The sequence below is a fragment of the Phyllobates terribilis genome, unplaced genomic scaffold (genome assembly GCF_046119375.1).
Source record: "Phyllobates terribilis strain yellow unplaced genomic scaffold, ASM4611937v1 Scaffold_4__5_contigs__length_816908805, whole genome shotgun sequence".
Lineage (NCBI taxonomy): Eukaryota > Metazoa > Chordata > Amphibia > Anura > Dendrobatidae > Phyllobates > Phyllobates terribilis.
In genome coordinates this window covers 300,252,891-300,273,979 of record NW_027362764.1, presented here as the reverse complement: position 1 = coordinate 300,273,979, position 21,089 = coordinate 300,252,891, and the positions used below count along the sequence as shown (strand labels likewise).

The 21,089-nt window shown below is 41.8% G+C and overlaps 1 protein-coding gene across 1 annotated transcript in view; it reads right to left on the bottom strand.

Annotated features, from left to right (window-relative positions):
* TNS3 (tensin 3) overlaps positions 1-20,868 on the bottom strand; it is a 403,696-nt gene extending 382,828 nt beyond the window's left edge. Inside the window, exon 1 of the mRNA XM_073678347.1 lies at positions 20,626-20,868. Within this exon, the coding sequence (XP_073534448.1) occupies positions 20,626-20,703 (78 nt within the window). The 5' untranslated portion in view covers positions 20,704-20,868. The remainder of the gene's footprint in view (positions 1-20,625) is intronic.
* Between the last annotated feature and the right edge of the window lie 221 nt (positions 20,869-21,089).

The window sequence follows — 21,089 nt, the reverse complement described above, 5'->3', positions numbered from 1 at the left end:
CATATCAATGTGCGTATGATCAACCACAGCTCCTTTTACATGGTGCTCTTCAAAGCTCCAGTTCTTGGGATCGTGGTTGTCCCAGAGGTCAGGTCCACATTGATAGGGAATAACTTCCAAACTTGGGATTACCCATTTAAACAGGTTTTTCAAGATTTATTTTTTATTTGCCCATAAGAATATACACTGCTCAAAAAAATAAATGGAACACTCAAATAACACATCCTAGATCTGAATGAATGAAATATTATCATTGAATACTTTGTTCTGTACAAAGTTGAATGTGCTGACAACAAAAACACACAAAAATCCGCAATGGAAATCAAATTTATTAACCAATGGAGGCCTGGATATGGAGTCACCCCCAAAATTAAAGTGGAAAAACACACTACAGGCTGATCCAACTTTGATGTAATGTCATTAATACAGTCAAAATGAGGCTCAGTATTGTGTGTGGCCTCCACATGCCTGTATGACCTCCCTACAATGCCTGGGCATGTTCCTGATGAGGTTGTGGATGGTCTCCTGTGGGATCTCCTCCCAGACCTGGACTAAAGCATCCACCAACTCCTGGACAGTCTGTGGTGCAACGTGACGTTGGTGGATGGAGCAAGACATGATGTCCCAGATGTGCTCAATCGGATTCAGGTCTGGGGAATGAGCAGGCCAGTCCATAGCTTCAATACCTTCATCTTGCAGGAACTGCTGAAACACTCCAGCCACATGAAGTCTGGCATTGTCCTGCATTAGGAGGAACCCAGGGCGAAACGCACCAGCATATGGTCTCACAAGGGATCTGAGGATCTCATCTCGGTACCTAATGGCAGTCAGGCTACCTCTGGCGAGCACATGGAGTGTTGTGCGGCCTTCCAAAGAAATGCCACCCCACGCCATTACTGACCCACTGCCAAACGAGTCATGCTGAAGGACGCTGCAGGCAGCAGATCGCTCTTCACGGCGTCTCCAGACTCTGTCACGTCTGTCACATGTGCTCAGTGTGACCCTGCTTTCATCTGTGAAGAGCACAGGGCGCCAGTGGCGGCTTTGCCAATCCTGGTGTTCTGTGGCAAATGCCAAGCGTCCTGCACGGTGTTGGGCTGTGAGCACAATCCCCATCTGTGGATGTCGGGCCCTCATACCACCCTCATGGAGTTGGTTTCTAACCTTTTGTGCAGACATATGCACATTTGTGGCCTGCTGGAGGTCATTTTGCAGGACTCTGGCAGTGCTCCTCCTGTTCCTCCTTGCACAAAGGCGGAGGTAGCGGTCCTGCTGCTGGGTTGTTGCCCTCCTACGGCCCCCTCCACGTATCCTGGTGTACTGGCCTGTCTCCTGGTAGCGCCTCCAGCCTCTGGACACTACGCTGACAGACACAGCAAACCTTCTTGCCACAGCTCGCATTGATGTGCCATCCTGGATGAGCTGCACTACCTGAGCAACTTCTGTGGGTTGTAGAGTCCGTCTCATGCTACCACGGGTGTCAAAGCACAACCAACATTCAAAAGTGACCAAAACATCATCCAGAAAGCATTGGTACTGAGATGTGGTCTGTGGTCCCCACCTGCAGAACCACTCCTTTATTGAATGTGTCTTGATAATTGACAATAATTTCCATCTATTGTCTATTCCATTTGCACAACAGCATGTGAAATTGATTGTCAATCAGTGTTGCTTCCTAAGTGGACAGTTTGATTTCACAGAAGTTTGATTTACTTGGAGTTATATTCTGTTAAGTGTTCCCTTTATTTTTTTGAGCAGTGTACATTATATTGGACACAGTGCTGTGGCTACTGCATATACATTATATGGGACACCAAGCGGCTGCTGTATACATAAAATTGGTTCCATATTGAAACTCACCCAGATCCCGAAGATGAGGAGGAAGAAGAAAAGCTGCATCATGGGCGCTGGGTACCCTGAAGAGCAGAACTCATATTCTCACCAGTTAGCAGGGACTAGAGAGAGCAAATACTGCCCACTGGTACTGGCCAGTGTCAAAAATTCTAAGAGCACTGTGTGACCGCTGTAGGGACGTGAGTGTGTGCGTGTACGCACGTGTGCCCACACAGTGAGAAGCAAGAAAAACATTTAGTGGGCTGGCGACTAACTTTGTAGTTTAGTACTTGAGCCCAGCAGGCATTTGCCCGGATTGACAGATTTCCTGTCCAGGCCTGTGTGTGTGTGTATTCTTACACAGATACAGATAGATTCGAATACACGCATGTTTTTATATACCTACTATGTTTTTATATACCAGCTGTTGGACGTAAAAGCAACAGTGAGTGGGAGGGGGGTTACGAGCTCAGTCCCAGGCTGACTCTCCCAGGCCACCCAGAATTCTCCACCCCTTAGTGACATCTCATTCATAAACCCTTCTCCCTCTCCTTCATTTGCCCGAACCGCTGCCTGTGCTCTGCTACTTTCTTGTCCCCCGTGTGGGTTGAGGGGAAGGGGAATGACGAGACTGTCTGTTCAAGGCCGAAAGATGCTGCTGCTCATCACCACCACCGCTTGAGAGGTGGCCGCCTCTGCTCCCCGGCACTGCTGCTGCTGCAGCTTCTTCTCAGGCAGGTGAGTCTTATTTCCAACTGCGCAACAACAAGTGGAAAAGGGAGGGAAGAAGAGAGGGAGGCTGCATGGAGAGGCGCAGGGTGCAGCCTCCGCTCTGGGTGCTGAGCTGGGCCCGAACCTCGCAGCAGTGGGTGGATAGTGAGCAACTGCAAATACCACTGCGCCAAAGGTGGCAGCGGTGCTGTGGCGCTGAGATCTGGCTGGTACTGGCCCGGGACATGTCAAGCGGATCACTCCCTCCTCCTCTGCCGCCTGCCTTCATCTCTGCGCCCCCTCTTGTCACATTCCCTCTGTACTAGGGAATTGCATAACTAGTAATCCCTGACATGACCGGCTCCATTGTGATACCTGACCGCAAGTACCGACCTCTTTAGTGATCTGTGCAGAGTACAGGCCTGCAGGGGTCACAGGGTACAGGCTGCCACCATGCCTGCCTGATGGGCACAACTATGAACAGCATCAGCATTGCCCCATCTGATATCTTTAGAATTGTGCGGTTTAAATCTAGACACGGATTGCTTCTCACATGGACAATTATATGTTGCGTGTTCTAGAGTCGGCAAACCAGACAATTTCTATATCTACACACACAATGGAACAAGAAAAAATATTGTATACCCACAAGCATTGTGAACTTAAATATTTTAGAAACGTGCGCTTTCTCTTTTCTTTCTTTTCCATTTAACCAGACTCAGCCACAGCAACGCGTGGCCGGGTATAGCTAGTTTAAAATAAAATAAAAATACACATATTTGGTATTGCTGCGTTCACAAAGGTCAAATCTATCAAAATATAAAATAAATTAATCAGATCGGTAAATAGAGTAACGAGAAAAAAAATCAAAACGGAAGAATTATGTTTTTTTGGCCGACGCAACATTACAATAAAATGTAATAACGGGCAATCAAAACATCGTATCTACGGGTCTTGGAAAATGGCGACATAAGCAAATTTTTTTTTCTTACAAAGGTCAGATTTTTTTTCCGCCACTTATGGTAAATAAAAAAAAGCCTATACATATTTTGTATCTGTGTACTCGTACTGACCTGGAGAATCATAATGGCAGGTCAGTTTTAGCATTTAGTGGACATGGCAAATAAAAAACCTAAAAAACAACTGCGCAATTGCACTTTTTTTTGCAATTCACCACACTTTTTTTTCTCCTGTTTTCCAGTAAGCTATATGGTAAAATCAATGGTGTCATTCAAAAGTACAACTCGTCCGGCAAAAAACAAGCTCTCATACGGCCATATTGATGGAAAAATAAAAAAGTTATGGCTCTTGGAAGAAGAGGAGGAAAAAACGAAAACAAAAAATGGAAAATCGCACGGGGGTGAATGGGTTAAATATGATTACTTTTTCCCTGTATGCAAATCTAGTCTTATTAGCCAAAGGAGTATGATCCTCAAGTCTATTCTAGGGGTGTCTTTCTGCACATCATTCCCACCCCCCTCCCTTGGTATACAGGAAAAACCTCAGGAATGGAGAGGGCAGGAACAAAAAATACACACAAGATACAGCAGGACAGCGGCACTTACAAAAGGTTAAAAAATATATATTTACGGCAGGTAACAGATCCTTTTCATGGTGTATAAACCCTGTTTGTTCAACTTGAGATTGACTTTCCAGCAGTGCAGCTCTTTTAGACTGAGTAGAGATGACCGTACAGTGCAGCCTGAGTACTCCAGTCTGCAGGCTTACAGGATACAATGGCTGACTTCCATTGGTAAATTCATTTTCTCCCTATACTTTTACAAAGAGACGATCCTGAAATTATTAGAACAAGTTGGTTTCAGTCACAAATGAAAGGGTTATTCTAGTCTCAGTAAATAAGGTTGTTCATGAACTTTTACTGTAAATTAGACATTCTGCACAGCTGCGGCAAACTCCATGAACTTGGTGCATGTTCGGAACGCCATTCCTAGATTTAAGCCATGTGCTTTCATTCAAACAGGCAAATTATGTTCCCAAAATAAAGGTAGTAATGATGAAATTCTTCATACGAGACTTTGATGAATAGACTCCTGGTGGATTCAATTGTCTGTTCTTGTTGGAAAACATTCCTATTTCATGTGGTGTCTCGTACAGTCTCTTGTGCTTGGTGAAGCAGTAGCATGCAGGGAGGCATTTCACTTTCACAGCCACAACAGACCTCCTAATGCAGCATCTGGCGTGCTGAGAGACATCGAAGAACTTAATGAGGACGTATTAGGAGAATAAATATGCTCACAGCTAAATGGGGGATTTCATCACTTCCAAAATTTGCCTGGGCCACCCAGATTGGTACATTTCAATGGAGCACAGTTATCAAGTTATAAGGTTTTAAATATTCGTCCTAGAGTGTATGTTACCAGATAGGTGCACGGATTACAAAGCATTTATGGAATAATTCACACTGTACCGGTAATCAAGTCACTATGGACCTACCATATACAATTGTGTATCATTTTACTTCCTCTGCCCATTAATTTATTACTGGTGTACATACTATAGAACACGTTATAGCTATGGGGGCCAGATGGTGGGAGGCACTTCACTGAACTACATTCCCTTGCTTGCCCCCTGTAATAATGGTTATCTGCATCTGCTACTAGAGGAAGCTCACAGCATACAGATTTATAACAGGACGCCTAGTTTAGTACGAGCTGTATACTGGAAATCTCTGTACAGTTACAGTATATCCTCCAAGGCTCCATAATGATATCATATGTATATGTACGTAGGCTTTGGGGAAGTGGCGGAACTTGAAGCTTGTGGGCCTCAATGCAAAATCTCCAATTATCACAGGCCTTTAAAAGGATCCTGTCATTAGGATTACGGTAACCTTCCTGAGCCTTCTATATGGGCACATAGGTCATGGGAAGATTAATAAAATGATACCTTGATATCTGCGATCTTATGCTTTATTCCAGAGAAAGCCACGTTTTTCTTATATGCAAATGAGCTGTTCCAGGCTATGGGCCATGAAAAAACTGAGGGCACTACTAATATTTAATGGGATCACCAATAACACACCTGGTTAATGAGCACATGAAAAAAGAAGAAAAAGAAGTGTGTATACAAGTAATCAGGATCACGAATACACTGTGTTCCAAATTATTATGCAAATAATATTTTCTCAGATTTTCCCAAATTACCTATATGAATTGCAGTCATTGTAATTTTCCAGTCAAATAACTATTAGAGTACAATTGAAAGGTTTTTGTACAAACTGCCTATGATAACAGTATATTTAAAAAAAAATAAAAAACTCAAACTGCACTCAAAATGCATGTTCCAAATTATTATGCACAACAGAGTTTTCAACCTTTTCATTTTAATAAAGCACAAAAAAATTGTCATTTTTGAAATTATAAGCATTAGCAGGTTATTACAAACTGAAATCAAACAGTTTTCAACTTAAAACTTTATTCTAGGTAATGTTACATTTGCACATAGGACCGCTTGTTCGAAAGGAGCTTCTGAACTCTCTCGTCCATTGAATTTGTCAGGTTTTGGATGGTTTCTGCTTCAATTGTTTTGCATGAGGACAGAATACCCTCCCAGAGCTGTTGCTTAGATGTGAACTGCCTCCCGCCATCATAGACACTCCTTTTGATGATGCTCCAGAGGTTCTCAATGGGGTTGAGGTCAGGGGAGCATGGGGGCCACACCATAAGTTTGTCCCCTTTTATGCCCATAGCAGCCAGAGATGCAGATGTGTTATGTGCAGCATGAGACGGGGCATTATCATGCATGAAAATGATCTTGCTGCGGAATGCACGGTTCTTCTTCTTGAACCATGGAAGGAAGTGCTGTTTGAGAAACTCCACATACATTATGGAGTTCATCTTTACCCCTTCAGGGATCCTAAAAGGGCCGACAATCTCTCTCCCCATGATTCCAGCCCAAAACATTACTCCACCTCCTCGTTAGCGCCGTAGCCGTGTTTGCATGGGGTGTACATCAACCAGCCATCCTCCACTCCATCCATTTGGACCATCGAGATCATTTCATGCATGGACATTTGATGGACATTTGATGGACACCCCATGCAAACACGGCTACGGCGCTAACAAGGAGGAGGTGGAGTAATGTTTTGGGCTGGAATCATGGGGAGAGAGATTGTCGGCCCTTTTAGGATCCCTGAAGGGGTAAAGATGAACTCCATAATGTATGTGGAGTTTCTCAAACAGCACTTCCTTCCATGGTTCAAGAAGAAGAACTGTGCATTCCGCAGCAAGATCATTTTCATGCATGATAATGCCCCGTCTCATGCTGCACATAACACATCTGCATCTCTGGCTGCTATGGGCATAAAAGGGGACAAACTTATGGTGTGGCCCCCATGCTCCCCTGACCTCAACCCCATTGAGAACCTCTGGAGCATCATCAAAAGGAGTGTCTATGATGGCGGGAGGCAGTTCACATCTAAGCAACAGCTCTGGGAGGGTATTCTGTCCTCATGCAAAACAATTAAAGCAGAAACCATCCAAAACCTGACAAATTCAATGGACGAGAGAGTTCAGAAGCTCCTTTCGAACAAAGGGTCCTATGTGCAAATGTAACATCACCTAGAATAAAGTTTTGAGTTGAAAACTGTTTGATTTCAGTTTGTAATAACCTGCTAATGCTTATAATTTCAAAAATTACAATTTTTTTGTTCTTTATTAAAATGAAAAGGTTGAAAACTCTGCTGTGCATAATAATTTGGAACATGCATTTTGAGTGCAGTTTGAGTTTTTTATTTTTTAAAAAATATACTGTTATCATAGGCAGTTTGTACAAAAACCTTTCAATTATACTGGAAAATTACAATGACTGCAATTCATATAGGTAATTTGGGAAAATCTGAGAAAATATTAGTTGCATAATAATTTGGAACACAGTGTAGTACAAAAAATATAAATTTTATTATTGAACAATGAGAACTACAAAGTTAAAAACAATTAAAAAGCCTACATCAGCTAACAATAATCACCAAGAAGGTCCGCATAGGGACCAACACTCCTCCAATATGTTTACTCAAATACTACAGGCTAATAGGCTTGACATAGAGCACTAAATATGTAATACATGTGTCACCAGCACCTAAAGTTTTTTTGAGCTGTCATGAACAACTAGAATGTATCTCTCTACAAATCTGTTTATACTTATAAATAACAATTGACAGTAGTAATGAGATACATGCCGCAAAATGCCGTATGAAGGAATTAAATCATACAGTTCCAAAACATACAAGGGATGGTATACAATGAGATAACTGTAGTGAGCCATGCTCAAATAAGAGTGAGGGAGACAATGTGACTCTATGTCTTAAATGATCAGTCATACATATCCTCTCAGCAGCATAATGCTGGAGAGAGGACCCAATGCGTATCGCCACCTATTAGCGTGGCTTCCTCAAGGGTTAAGATGAATCTCATTGTATACCATCCCTATTGTATGGCCCTCCTCCTCCTGTTCCCTTAGCAGAAATGGTGGGCGCAGGCGCAGTGCACCTGCCGAGATTTGCCGACCTGGCAGTCAGAGATGCATCCAGGCATCTTTCCATGCTGTTCCCATTCCATTTGAGCGCTATTTCCATTCATTTTAGTGATTTTCCTGTCTCCCCAGCCCTCCTGTTAGGGTCTTCTGGAAAACTGCTCGAGTTTCCCATTGACTTCCATTATACTCAGTACTCAAGTCGAGCCCGTCCGAGAGTCCGACCTGCTCGATTCGAGTACCAAGCACTTGGCCATTTTAGTGCTCAATCATCACTTTTACTGGCTAACTGAAAAGATGGTAACAAATAGTAAGCTTTCGAGACTACTCAGGTCTCTTCATCATGCACAGAATAACACAAAATGTCTACATCTAGCATGGTACAAAGATATATGTTTCATGTATTTAGCTATGTGTACACAGAGCAGAAACTCAAAGTTTTTGAGGAGTTTTGACATTTGGAGGTGAATTCAGAAAATTTCCACTCAGTTTCTGATCCAAAATCTCCTCGAAAAACTCCATGTGCATATAACCTTTAGGGGGTTTTCAAGTTTTGATACCCTAAGGCTGTGTTCCCATGATGAGCTTTTGGGGAGTTTCTATGCTGCATATTTTTGAAAAAATGCAAGTAACCTATTTTATTTAATTGGTGCAGAACTGGGGCAGAAAATCTACAACATCAAAAACTCACCAAAAGCTCATCATGGGAATGTAGCCTAACATGACTTTTAAAAAAAGGTTATGTGCACACATAGGTTTTTTTGCAGCGTTTTCAGAGACAAAATTGAGCAGTACCTCCAATTTTTGAAGGAGTTTTTCAGGAGGATTTGGATAGTTTTTGCTCAGTTTCTGCTCCAACACCTGCTAAAAAAACCTCTGTGTGCACATACCCTTAGGAGAAGCTCTAGAATCTTATGGTTTCAGAGTCATTTGGAAACAGAAGTACACCATTTGGAAATATCTATATGGTATGCTTTTATTATCTGCAGCCAATTGAAGAATTCCAAAAATAAAAAAATATATGACTGTACTTGAAGACGTATACAAACTAATGAACTTTGTAATCCCATAAAAATAAATAGGATCCATCATGATTTATTTTCTAAACGCTTACAGCAAAATAAACTGCACTTTAAAGTATCCATTGTGTTTGTGCTATTTACATACAATATCTATCATTGAGGTATGCTTTGCGCTATGTGTGATCCTTGCACACAATTTATTTACACTTTTAGAATGTTAATGAACAAAATCTCTTATTTTCAGACATAATGAGCTTTTCGAAGACTAGCTATATAGTTGGGAATCCAGTCCTGGACAATGACTGCACTTTCCTGGCTGTACCGCCTGGGTCCTGCTAATCAGCCTGCTGACACTGTTTAGTCAGACTGTCAGTCAGATCGCTGTACTTCTCGTCCTGTAGGTTATGATCTCCATATAAGGAGACACCGAAGAGCCAGGGAGCTAAATCTTTTTAAGTCTGTTTTTCCAGATTTGGCAGTCGTTCCTAAAAATCATTCAAAAGTTCACTGGCCAAGTTGCTTAATGGTTATGAAACAATCCTGGCATAACAACTGCTGAAAAATATATTTGTCCTTACCTCGTGCTCTTTTCATTGATCAAACGTTTTCACATTTATGAATAAAAACCACAGATACTTTACTGGCACATAAAAGAAGAAAAATAGGAAGCAAAATATTTTCCATTCTTCATGCCAATAAACCTTATGAATATTTATTCTTTTTAGTGCATTATTTACCTGCTGTGCAGATGTCATAGACTTTCTTTTAAACTAATAATAATGCAAAGCATTAAAAGGAAAATATAAGTTTGTAAAAATATAATTTCTGCCCTCAAACTAACATTTACATTCTTTCCTATTTCCCTAATTGAAACCTGCTGGAGCTTCTATAACAGTGGGGCCCCTTCAGTAATCTTTTCGCTGTGAGATTATATAACACAGTCCTTCTACAAAGAATGAACATTATGAGTTTTCTCTCATTGGAAAGTTAATGGAATAGAACAGTTAGTTGGCATAAGTACATGATGTAACTTTCTTCAACCCTCCTTCACACAGTTTTTTGCAGCTTTCTAAACTGTAGCTGATTTTTATGTATTTTTTTCTGTTGTTTTTCTCTAATCTTAAGTACATTCATAATTTATTTGTTTTTCTATAGCGATTTGAAAAAACACTTGAAAATCACCTACAGCAAGCTAAATGTAGCGAAAACCCTTAAGAAACCTGCAAAGAAAAAACAATGAAAAAACAAAACAAAAGCTAAAGCATGCGGCATTTGGAAAAACTATCCGCTCTATTGTGTCGCTTGTTCTAGACATGCATGTGATGTGCGGAGAGAGGAGGACAGTGATTTATATATCATGGACACATCATGGACATAAAGCAGTTTTGATCACTGTTCTCACTATAAGGGCTCGCTTACACTAGCATCTAAAAATGGGTCCCATTCTCATCCAGGAGAGTGATACGATTTTTCCTCTCTTGTCTTGTTCTTTTACTCAGCAGTTAATAATCTTGTGGGGACCAGTTTTGCCAATCACCATCAGTGAACATTCAATAAATGAGGAGAAGAAGGCAATGTGGACCTTCCACCACAATTCATTCACTTAAATTTACACTACATTAAAATTTTACATGAAAAGAAATGAAAGAACGTTTATTAGACTTTGTATTTTCCATGTTATGTGTTCTATGTACTTTATTTGCCCAATTGAGTTTTCAGGCTGTCGTTTAAAGTCTTGTGTAGAAGAAAATGGGTGATGATACCTTTTCACCCCTGAAGTTGTCATCCACTAATGTTGAAATTCATTGATAGCAGATATATAGCAGCATGGTGGCTCAGTGGTTAGCACTGCAGCCTTGCAGGACTGGGTCCTGGGTTCAAATCCCACCAAGGACAACATCTGTAAGGCGTTTGTATGTTCTCCCTGTGTTTGTGTGGGTTTCCTCCCACGTTCCAAAGATCACACTGATAGGGAATTCAGATTGTGAGCCCCAATGGGGACAGTGCCCATACTGTCTGTAAAGCACTGTGGAATTAATGGTGCTATATAAGTGAGTAAAATAAATATTTAAGAAACAACAAAAAGTTTCTACTTGATCCTATCAGTGACTGACAGCTATTTCTCTATGCACACTTATACAGCGAAAGCTGTCAGTCACTGATAGGACTGCTCACTGGACCCAAAACCCCAGAAAGAGCAGAGGTTAAAATGATTATAACATGGGCTACGGTGCAGTCAGACGGCCATATAACACGGAGGACGATCGCATCGCAATGCTGTGAAGCGTTAGTGGCTCTCCTGGCCCGATGGAAATTTACATGCTGTGACGCTCGGGTCAGGAGAGTCATCGGCCAGTCCGTGCACTGCAATGTGATGCTGTCTGACTGCGCCTTTCTACTGAATCTTTTCTCACAATTATACATCATTCTGCCCAGCTCCCCCTTCTCTACAGCAAGTGTCTGTAGATTGGACTGCTCTGTCATGCTGACAGGTTCCTTTTAAAGCTTTACAACATAAACTGACTTATAAATGTGGATGTTTGGAAGCTTATCCAGAAGGCCCAGGTTGTTGCGCCATCAGGCTTATTGTACAACCTGTATCTTCTCAAGGCTGGCCCAGATGTCCATGTTTATAGTCCTCTGGCTGCTCATGGAGATTGATGACCTTTCCTCATGTTCTGCATGAAATCCTTTCAGCTACAAAGAATGTTAAGGAGGTCAGAATAAAGATCAGTCATCTTTTGTGTTAATAATTCCTCAGAATTTTTTGCTTTGTATGTTATGCTATTTTTCGTCCATGTTCTCTGCCATCCTCCATTTATACAATGTGTAGTGCACTTTATGTCCATTCTGCATGATTTGAGCTGAAAAACAAGATTAATACAATTGTCCCTTGATCCTCCTTGGTAAGGGGCTTCACTACAGGAGTGTCAGGGGGTCATTCAGTGCGGCAAAAAGCCAAATTTGCTCTGTCAGAAATAAAATGATCTTCCATGAAAATAAAATCCCTGTTTATTACCAGCTACCTCTTCATTTCTGCTGATGGTGGGTTATCCTTCAGGCATTACGCCAAGTATTGTTATTGCTTGCTGTATGGCTGAACAATTGCGGTTTTCTAGTAAATTAAGTAGATGTAAAATTGGAAGCATATAGAAATATTCACTGGTTAAATAAATCAATAATGAATCCAACATTGCAAACATTATAGGAAAATATTTCTTAACTTTATATCATCTATCTCAGATATACACAAAGGTAAAATTAATAAAGAGTCAATACACCCATAAGAAACAAAGGGAGAGACTAAGCACTTCATGCAGATGGTGTCCTTGGTAGGATTCAAACCCAAGATCCCAAAGACAACATTGCTAATCAGTGAGCCACCATGCTATGTCATTTCAGTATTTTCTCTGCTTTCTTTGTACCCAGCAAACATTATTCTACAAGGTGTGTAGGTTTAGTGCATTTTATTATCACATTGTGGTGTGGGTGGTTAGCACACTACTATTGCACACAAAATTGTTACAAATAAGCTAGATTCATAGCGGGCGTTAACTGTAGCATTTTAGCAGTATAATGGAAGTAAAACAGTAAAATAAAATAACAATATATAAAAAAAATATTTGGCATGAAGTAACATGGCTGCTGTGAGACTGAGATATAAGATTGTTTTTATTTCAAACCCAAATTGTTTCTTTACCTAGTTGTCTAATGCGGAGATCAGCCGCTGGCCTCCCTAAAGATGTAGATGGCCATTCATGCAGTATTCCATGGTGGCCACTTAAGAAGACCTGTCTACGTACAATGTGGAGGGCTAGAGTGCACTAAAATTGAAATTGTTTTTTTTTATTAATGGCTCTCCAAATTCACCTGAGCGGAGACCCCACCTCACTGATATCCATGTGCCCTTTAAAGTTTTCTCTATTTATTTAGAGGCATTTCACAGCTTCTCACCTCTATCACTGTTGATGGTCTGTGCTGTAACTTGGTCTAGGAGTCCGATAGGTACAGAAATGCATATTACATCCACAAAGAAATGTATTTATATTTTTGTTTGATAGTGCTTCCTAATATTTGTATTTGTAACTTTATAAGCAGGTAATGGTCTAATCTCCCATCGCCTTATGGAACCGTCTCATCTTGTAAAGGGCAGCATCACACTTTTTGAAGACTATTATAGGAAAATCTTCTCAGCCCCTGGGAAAAATGAAACAGGATAGATAGTAACAACATCCACACAAAAGAATGATCTTCCCTAAAAGCTCCACCACCTGTTACAAAAGGTCTCAGTTCTAGCGGATGACTGCACCACATAGTTCTTTGTTCCTCCATTTCATCCCTTCTCATAATCCTTTGCTGTGTGAAAGAACTATATACAGTGTACAATTATAGGGATCAGAAAGAGGTGACGGACTTCTCTCTGATGTGGTCCCTTTCTTCCCTATTGAATGACATGCAGAATAATAACCAGAATAAAGATGACATTGTAGATCCATATTGGAGAGAGAATGCTGTAGTGCCGCATTGCATGGCCGTCATACAGCAGCACATGGCTCCACAGTACAACGCTGCAGTGTGCATGAAGCCTGAATTCATTTATAAATCCAAGTCATTCAGGAGAATTTGTTTCAGTGTGAAAACATCTGCATGATAGAAATTAAAAGCTGTGACTTTGCTTTATCTGGGTGCTGCAGATGTAATATTCCAACATGTGATGTAGCCGCGTTGTTTGCTTCAGTTTTCACTGGGTATTTATGGGGTGGTGAAGACTCAATCAGTAGAGTTAGTATTCAGCTGAATTCTTCACAGTATATCTAGGACATTGTAATGTAACCAAACGTGTATGACTGCAGCATCACAGAAAATCCTTCATTTATCTATGACTCTACTACTCTATGGCTGACTGATGGGTTACTTATCTTACAGCTATTGGTCACGGTTTCCATGATATAGAGGGTGTTAAGGTTTCATCTCTAGATCTTTGGTGCACTATATTGTGCGTTGCTTTATTACAAGTCTGCACTTATTTTGTAATTTAACTACATTACTGGGAATCATTCTTCTAGTTATCAGACTAAACAGTAAATCTATACATTATGAATAAAATATCTACTTAAATAGGTCGTCCGATATAAACGTTCCCTATGAGACAATGGTCGTCTGATATAGACTTTCCCTATGAGACAATGGTACTGGGCTGAGCTATCCTTTCAATATTATGTATAGACAGCTGCGAATGTTCTAAAATAATGTATTTATTATACTTTGCTTATATAGCGCCATCATATTCTGCAACACTTCATAGACATCATCATCACTCTCCCCATTGGTGCTCACAGTATGTCTTTGGAGTGTGGGATGAAACCCACACAAATCATGGAAGAACTTACTAACTCCTTGGTGGGGTCTGAACCCAGGATCCAAAGCAACAGTGCTAACCACTGAGCCAACATGCTGTCCAATGTAAACAGGATTCTTCTATTCCTTCCCTGGATCAACACCTGACCCTTCAACAGCGCTCCCTCACTTTGATGACCTGTGACCAGTATATGACTGGCGCAACCAATCAGTGGCTCAATGGTCAGATATATCTTCTCCTGGCAACTAGAAATGTACCGGCTCTAGTTAAGCCCCATTTTCATGTCTCAGACTCCTACTTCCTTCCACAGTAATAAATGCTGATAATAAAACGTTGCCTACAGTACTCTACTGCGGCATCAGCTGTCACACTTGACATCTCTCTATTTTTTTGTATAGCTGTGGATTCTGGATCAGTGCACAATGTGCACAAAAATGTCACATATGATCTGCTCAGGCATAAAAAAACTGAAAAAAACAGATGTGAACCCAGTTTTATAAAAACGCTAGCAGAAAGTTAGAATAAAAGTATAGTGTATGGCAAAATTAGTAATTTTTATGTATTTTGTAATTCCAAAAATGCAAAAATTCTTAGGAAAAAAATAATAATAAAGCATTCTAATTTTAGATAAATACACAGAAGAGAGAATAGGCGTATTGACTTATGTTATTTGCTTTTAAGCACCTACATTGTTTATCTTGAAAGCCTATACCTTAAGTAAGTAACACATTTGTGATTACCAGAGAGTCTTCTTTAAAGGAATCCAGCCATTGTGTCCTCGCTTTATGGCCTTAATTGGCATCACATTTGAAACGCAGTACGAATCCCCTGGAGAGTAGTTGCCAAAGACTTGTTTTGAATGAAAGTCCTAAATGATCCTTGCTGAAACCTTAGCAGACATAAACAGACAAAACGCAGCTCTGTGCTCTGTAATGTGGCTGGAGAGCTGACATGAATGTAATATGCCAGAATACAGCTTTGTTCTCTCACAAGCACACCGAGTTCTGGCTGAACCCCTGAGATGCCAGCTGTGAATTTCATTTACTTTCTGAAAGGGATGGTTTGTCGAAACAATTTAGGTTAGTTTTTGGCAATTATTTTCTACCTTTGGTTATATTTTAATTATTTGACTATTTTTCGAAAGAAAAATGTAATAAAGTAAAATGAGTATTATTTCAGAGGACAAATAAAAAGTTACTTGAGATAATTAACAATAGGCAGACATAATCTGGATTAGATTTTATCCTGAAATATATATGATTTATTTATATATATGTGGCCTACCTTCCAACACTCTCGCACCCCTCCAATCCATCCTAAACTCTGCTGCCTGACTAATCAACCTGTCCCCCCACTATTCCCTGGCCTCTCCTCTCTGTCAATCTCTTCACTGGCTCCCTATTGCCCAGAGACTTCAGTTCAAAACCCTAACCATGACATACAAAGCCATCCACAACCTGTCTCCTCCATATATCTCACACCTAGTCTCCCGCTACATACCCGCACGCAACCTCCGATCCTCACAAGATCTCCTACTCTACTCCCCTCTTATCTCCTCTTCCCACAATCGCATACAAGATTTCTCCCGTGCTTCCCCCCTACTCTGGAACTCTCTACCCCAACACATCAGACTCTCGTCGACCGTGGAAACCTTCAAAAGGAACCTGAAGACCCACCTCTTCCGACAAGCCTACAACCTGCAGTAACCCTCGCTCCACCATACCGCTGCACGACCAGCTCTACCTTCACCTACTGTATCCTCACCCATCCCTTGTAGACTATGAGCCCTCGCGGGCAGGGTCCTCGCTCCTCCTGTACCAGTCGCCGTCACATTGTGTTCAAGATTATTGTAATTGTTCTTGTATGTATACCCCTTCTTCACATGTAAAGCGCCATGGAATAAATGGCGCTACAATAATAAATAATAATAATAATAATAATTCAACATGAAATACAATTCCAACCCTTCTACAAGCCCTGTCATCGTCTCTCGTGTCTGGCTATAGTAGTGAACACCATGGCGAAGTACTTGTTACTTGCTTGTTAGCCAACATTCCTATTTGGAAAGTCAAGACTGATTTTGTCCATTCTATATACGCCCAAACAACTCTCAGAAATGTTCAATTTGTGAACAATTTTTAATATTTTTAGTTTTATGTCGAAAGATTTCTGGTCCAACATTTACAGAGTCCAAACTTTCCTGCCAATATTTGAACACAGCACACAGCAATACAAGCTTCAGCTGGCACATTTATTGGCTGCCACATTAAAATGCGTAGAATTGGACTACTTGGTTGAAGGGTCTGAACTACAAATACAGATATGTAAGGATATTTTGTCAACTTTGCATAGTAAAATATGATATTGCATTTACGGTACTCAGCCAAAGCAAACGATTAGGGGCAAAGCTAGAGGGGGTGCAAGAGCAGGCGCAGTAATTTATCCTTGTGCCTGAGTGGACCCAAACGCATTTCTGACATATTAGAAGACATCAGTATTATTAGTGGCACATGGAGGTCCTATTACAGATTTTGTATTGCGGCCTACTTGCTTCACGTTAAGCCTTTCCAAGTGGTCACAAAACCTGGTGAAAAATTAGACACCCTAGTAGGGCAGTCTCAAAACAGCAGACATCTATATTACAGAGGTCCAGAACTTATTTCTGATATGAAGGACTGATTAGTGTAGAAATTCAACCACTGAAACCCCAAAATCTTAGAGACTGGGGTGTTTGTACAAAACTGTGGCAGAATAGTGGCTAGATCATGTGCAGTTACTCTCCACTAAAGTGTGCGTGTATATACAGAAACTAGAGACCCCCATCAAACCAGTAAATAATTTTTTTTTTTTTTCAACGCCTTAAAAGGGAATCTGTCACTAGCTTTTTGCCAAATAACCTTAGAGCATAATGTAGAGACAGAGACCCTGATTCCAGCACTGTGTCGCTTGCTGGGCTGCTTGCTGTAGTTTTGATAATATCAGTGTTTTATCAGTGGGAGATTATTACAGAAAGCTGCCAATCAGCGGTGTGAGCAGAGTTATACAGAGCTCCGCATTCAGAGACCAGTAGATCTGCAGCAGATAATACAGGGACCTTATAAAAATGACACCAAGCAGACCAGTAAGTGATACTTCACTGCAATCAGGGTCTCTGCCCCTATGTCATGCAGCTCTCAAATGGCCATGCAGACCGTTTTAACTATAATGGGGCCCCTTTGGTTTTCGTTTGGTTGGCAGTCTTTTCCTATTACATACAATAATGCTGTATGCTCCTGTTATTTTCCAGTAATGGTGACAGATCTTGATATGTAGCCTCCCAATAGAGACTCTGACAAAAGTGTAAATCTAGCTTTGGATCGTTTTAAAACAAAAGTCCATATCTAATGAAGTAAAATTGTTATTAGTAATGTGAGCTGTAGAAAGCTCTCCAGTGGAAACCTGCAGTCACAGTACATCAGATACACAGATCACAGTGTTCTTAGTGCGGAGTCAGTGAAACAAATCTGACTCCGATTCCTGTGTGATCATAGATGTTAGACCCGGAAAGAACTAATGAGCTATGTGCTTGTAAAGGACAGCAATATGCAGAAAGTCATTTTATTTGGGAGCTCGGTTTCCATTGCTCCTGGTTCTTCTGCACCTTTCTGTCCAGATTTAGCAGATAGTAGAGACCAGCAGGGGAATCTGGGAGTGTGGGCATGGGAGCACCAGGGTACCAGAAAGATGAGTATTTCTACTATTTTATATTGTACTTTTCTAAGTATTTCAATAAAAAAAAGTGTCTGGACAACCTGTTGAAGCTCAATTTTTATCACATTTGGCCGCACACCTGTGGATGTAAACAGGCATTGAGCCATATGGCCACAGTCATACAGGATATCTGTGTTTCATGATCCATGAATGGACTCTGATTTCCTTACCGGCCGTGGGTCCACTAACCCAAACTAAACAGTATATTATATGAGGCTGTTGAGCTGAAACACAGACATGTGAATGTAACCTCACACTGTACAGTATCCAAAACTTACATAAGGAAGGCACAAGACAACAAAATGTCTTTACTTTTTTACTGTAGGGCTACAGAAATCTAAAAAACTAAAAATCACTAAATGTGTGTGTCAAGTAATCAGCCATCTCTACAGTTACAGAATGTATAAGAACCAGGAAAACCTGCGTGAGTCCAGATGTGAATAACGTCTGATAACCTTATGGATAACCTCTGGATCGCACTTGTCCAGTGATCATAATGATTATTATTCTGCTGTATTTTCATACCTTTTATGAGAAGCCAACAGCAAGCTGATTCCACGTTTTTATTACTTTAAAAGGTGATTTGGAAAACTCGATTACTTTTTCCCTTGTTTTGTTAACACACAAATGGATGAAGTTAAGTGTGTAGAAACACACTGCAATCATGTAGTCAAAATGTAATGCTCAGCTATAACGTTCTGCTAATGTACCCCCCCGGAGGAATAGAGTGAAAATTGGGGGTATCAAACATTGCTGTTTACAAGCCTGCTGCGGAGGAAAAAACTAAGGAAAGAAACAAAACGAAGAATCAGAAACTCGTGTTTATATCCAAAGTAAAATCCACCTTCAGGCTCAGAATATACTAAGCAGCTGGCTGAGCGGCAATACACTAAACCCATAGGATTATTGGGGCTGGCGCCACTACAGGCAGCTTGGACCTCCGGCTCCTATAGGCAAAAAGTAGTCAAATGTAAAATCTACTTAAAAACTTTATATAATTATTTATACTTTATCTAATTATTTATAACGACAAGCAAAGTAGTTTTGTAGGTAAGTATGGATAATTACACATAACAGATACTAGAAATTTCAGTTCATTGCCCTAATAATTTAGAAAGAACTTCAGAAAGGAGTGTCCTACAATGTCAGTTTCCATAGCACAGGCACAGCTTGCTGTCACATTGGGCTGCTTTCCTGCAGTCTATTCTTTATCTATATATATTCACATACTGAGGGTTTTTTTTCACAAGAATTTCAACACAAATTCTTTGTGAAATCCGCTTGATAACAAATTCACATAGTGTTCAATGGGAAATCCATATTACTGTTTGAAAACTGCCTCAGTAAGTGATATGCCCAGAAAGCACAAAAGGTAGCCACACTGATGGGGCTAATCCCAGAGCCAAAGTAATTCCAAGTGTGAATAAGCTGCAAACATCCGAGGGCGACTGTATATTCCGCAACAAACACACACCCAGCCCCTCCACCGGAAAAGTCAGCCAGGTACCATTCCCTAAGGAGCAATGCGGAGCACTCAGCAACCAGGGCAGGGTCTCTCCATCTTATTCCAAGGTGTAGAAAAGCTCAGAGGAGGCTGTTTCAGTTTTCGCACCAGTGCAGCCCCTCAGCCAGTGAGGACGGTAACAGCACCCGACAAGAGAGCCCCCTATACTCAATGCAGCCCCTCAGCCAGTGAGGACGGTAATAGCACCCGACAAGAGAGCCCCCTATACTCAGTGCAGCCCCTCAGCCAGTGAGGACGGTAACAGCACCCGACAAGAGAGCCCCCTATACTCAGTGCAGCCCCTCAGCCAGTGAGGAGGGTAACAGCACACGACAAGAGAGCCCCCTATACTCAGTGCAGCCCCTCAGCCAGTGAGGAGGGTAACAGCACACGACAAGAGAGCCCCCTATACTCAGTGCAGCCCCTCAGCCAGTGAGGACGGTAACAGCACCCGACAAGAGAGCCCCCTATACTCAGTGCAGCCCCTCAGCCAGTGAGGACGGTAACAGCACCCGACAAGAGAGCCCCCTATACTCAATGCAGCCCCTCAGCCAGTGAGGAGGGTAACAGCACCCGACAAGAGAGCCCCCTATACTCAGTGCAGCCCCTCAGCCAGTGAGGAGGGTAACAGCACCCGACAAGAGAGCCCCCTATACTCAGTGCAGCCCCTCAGCCAGTGAGGACGGTAACAGCACCCGACAAGAGAGCCCCCTATACTCAGTGCAGCCCCTCAGCCAGTGAGGAGGGTAACAGCACACGACAAGAGAGCCCCCTATACTCAGTGCAGCCCCTCAGCCAGTGAGGACGGTAACAGCACCCTATACTCAGTGCAGCCCCCTATACTGAGTGCAGCCCCTCAGCCAGTGAGGACGGTAACAGCACCCTATACTCAGTGCAGCCCCCTATACTGAGTGCAGCCCCCTATCCAGACAGCCATCACTGTGCGGTTTCGTTACCTTCTGTTGCAGCAGGTCCCCCGCAGTTTGCCTCTTGTCCCTCTTCTTGCGGCAGCAGGACAGATAGCCTCCTCTCATGGTTTCCCGAGAACCTATACCAATGTCAGAGTTTACAGGAGGCTGCGCGATCCCCCCTGCAGTGAAGCCCTCCGAGTCCTGTCCATGCCGAGCACAGGGCTGCAGATGGAGGCTCCTGCTGAAGCTAGCAGTGATGTCACCTCACACCCCTGTGCCTCCACACCCTCCAGCCCTGTAATCCTTCCAGCCCAGGGATTGGCTGCTCCCTCACCCAGGAGACTCAGCTTGGCATTTCAGATGTCACCACGCGTTTCCACCACCTAGATGAGCATGCATTGGGAGCAGAGCAGTGCAGAGCCCACCTTCTACATGGAAGTCTCACCATGTTAGGGTCGTACAAATCAGCATCTAACAAGTCCATGACTAGTAGGACATTTCATGTAGCC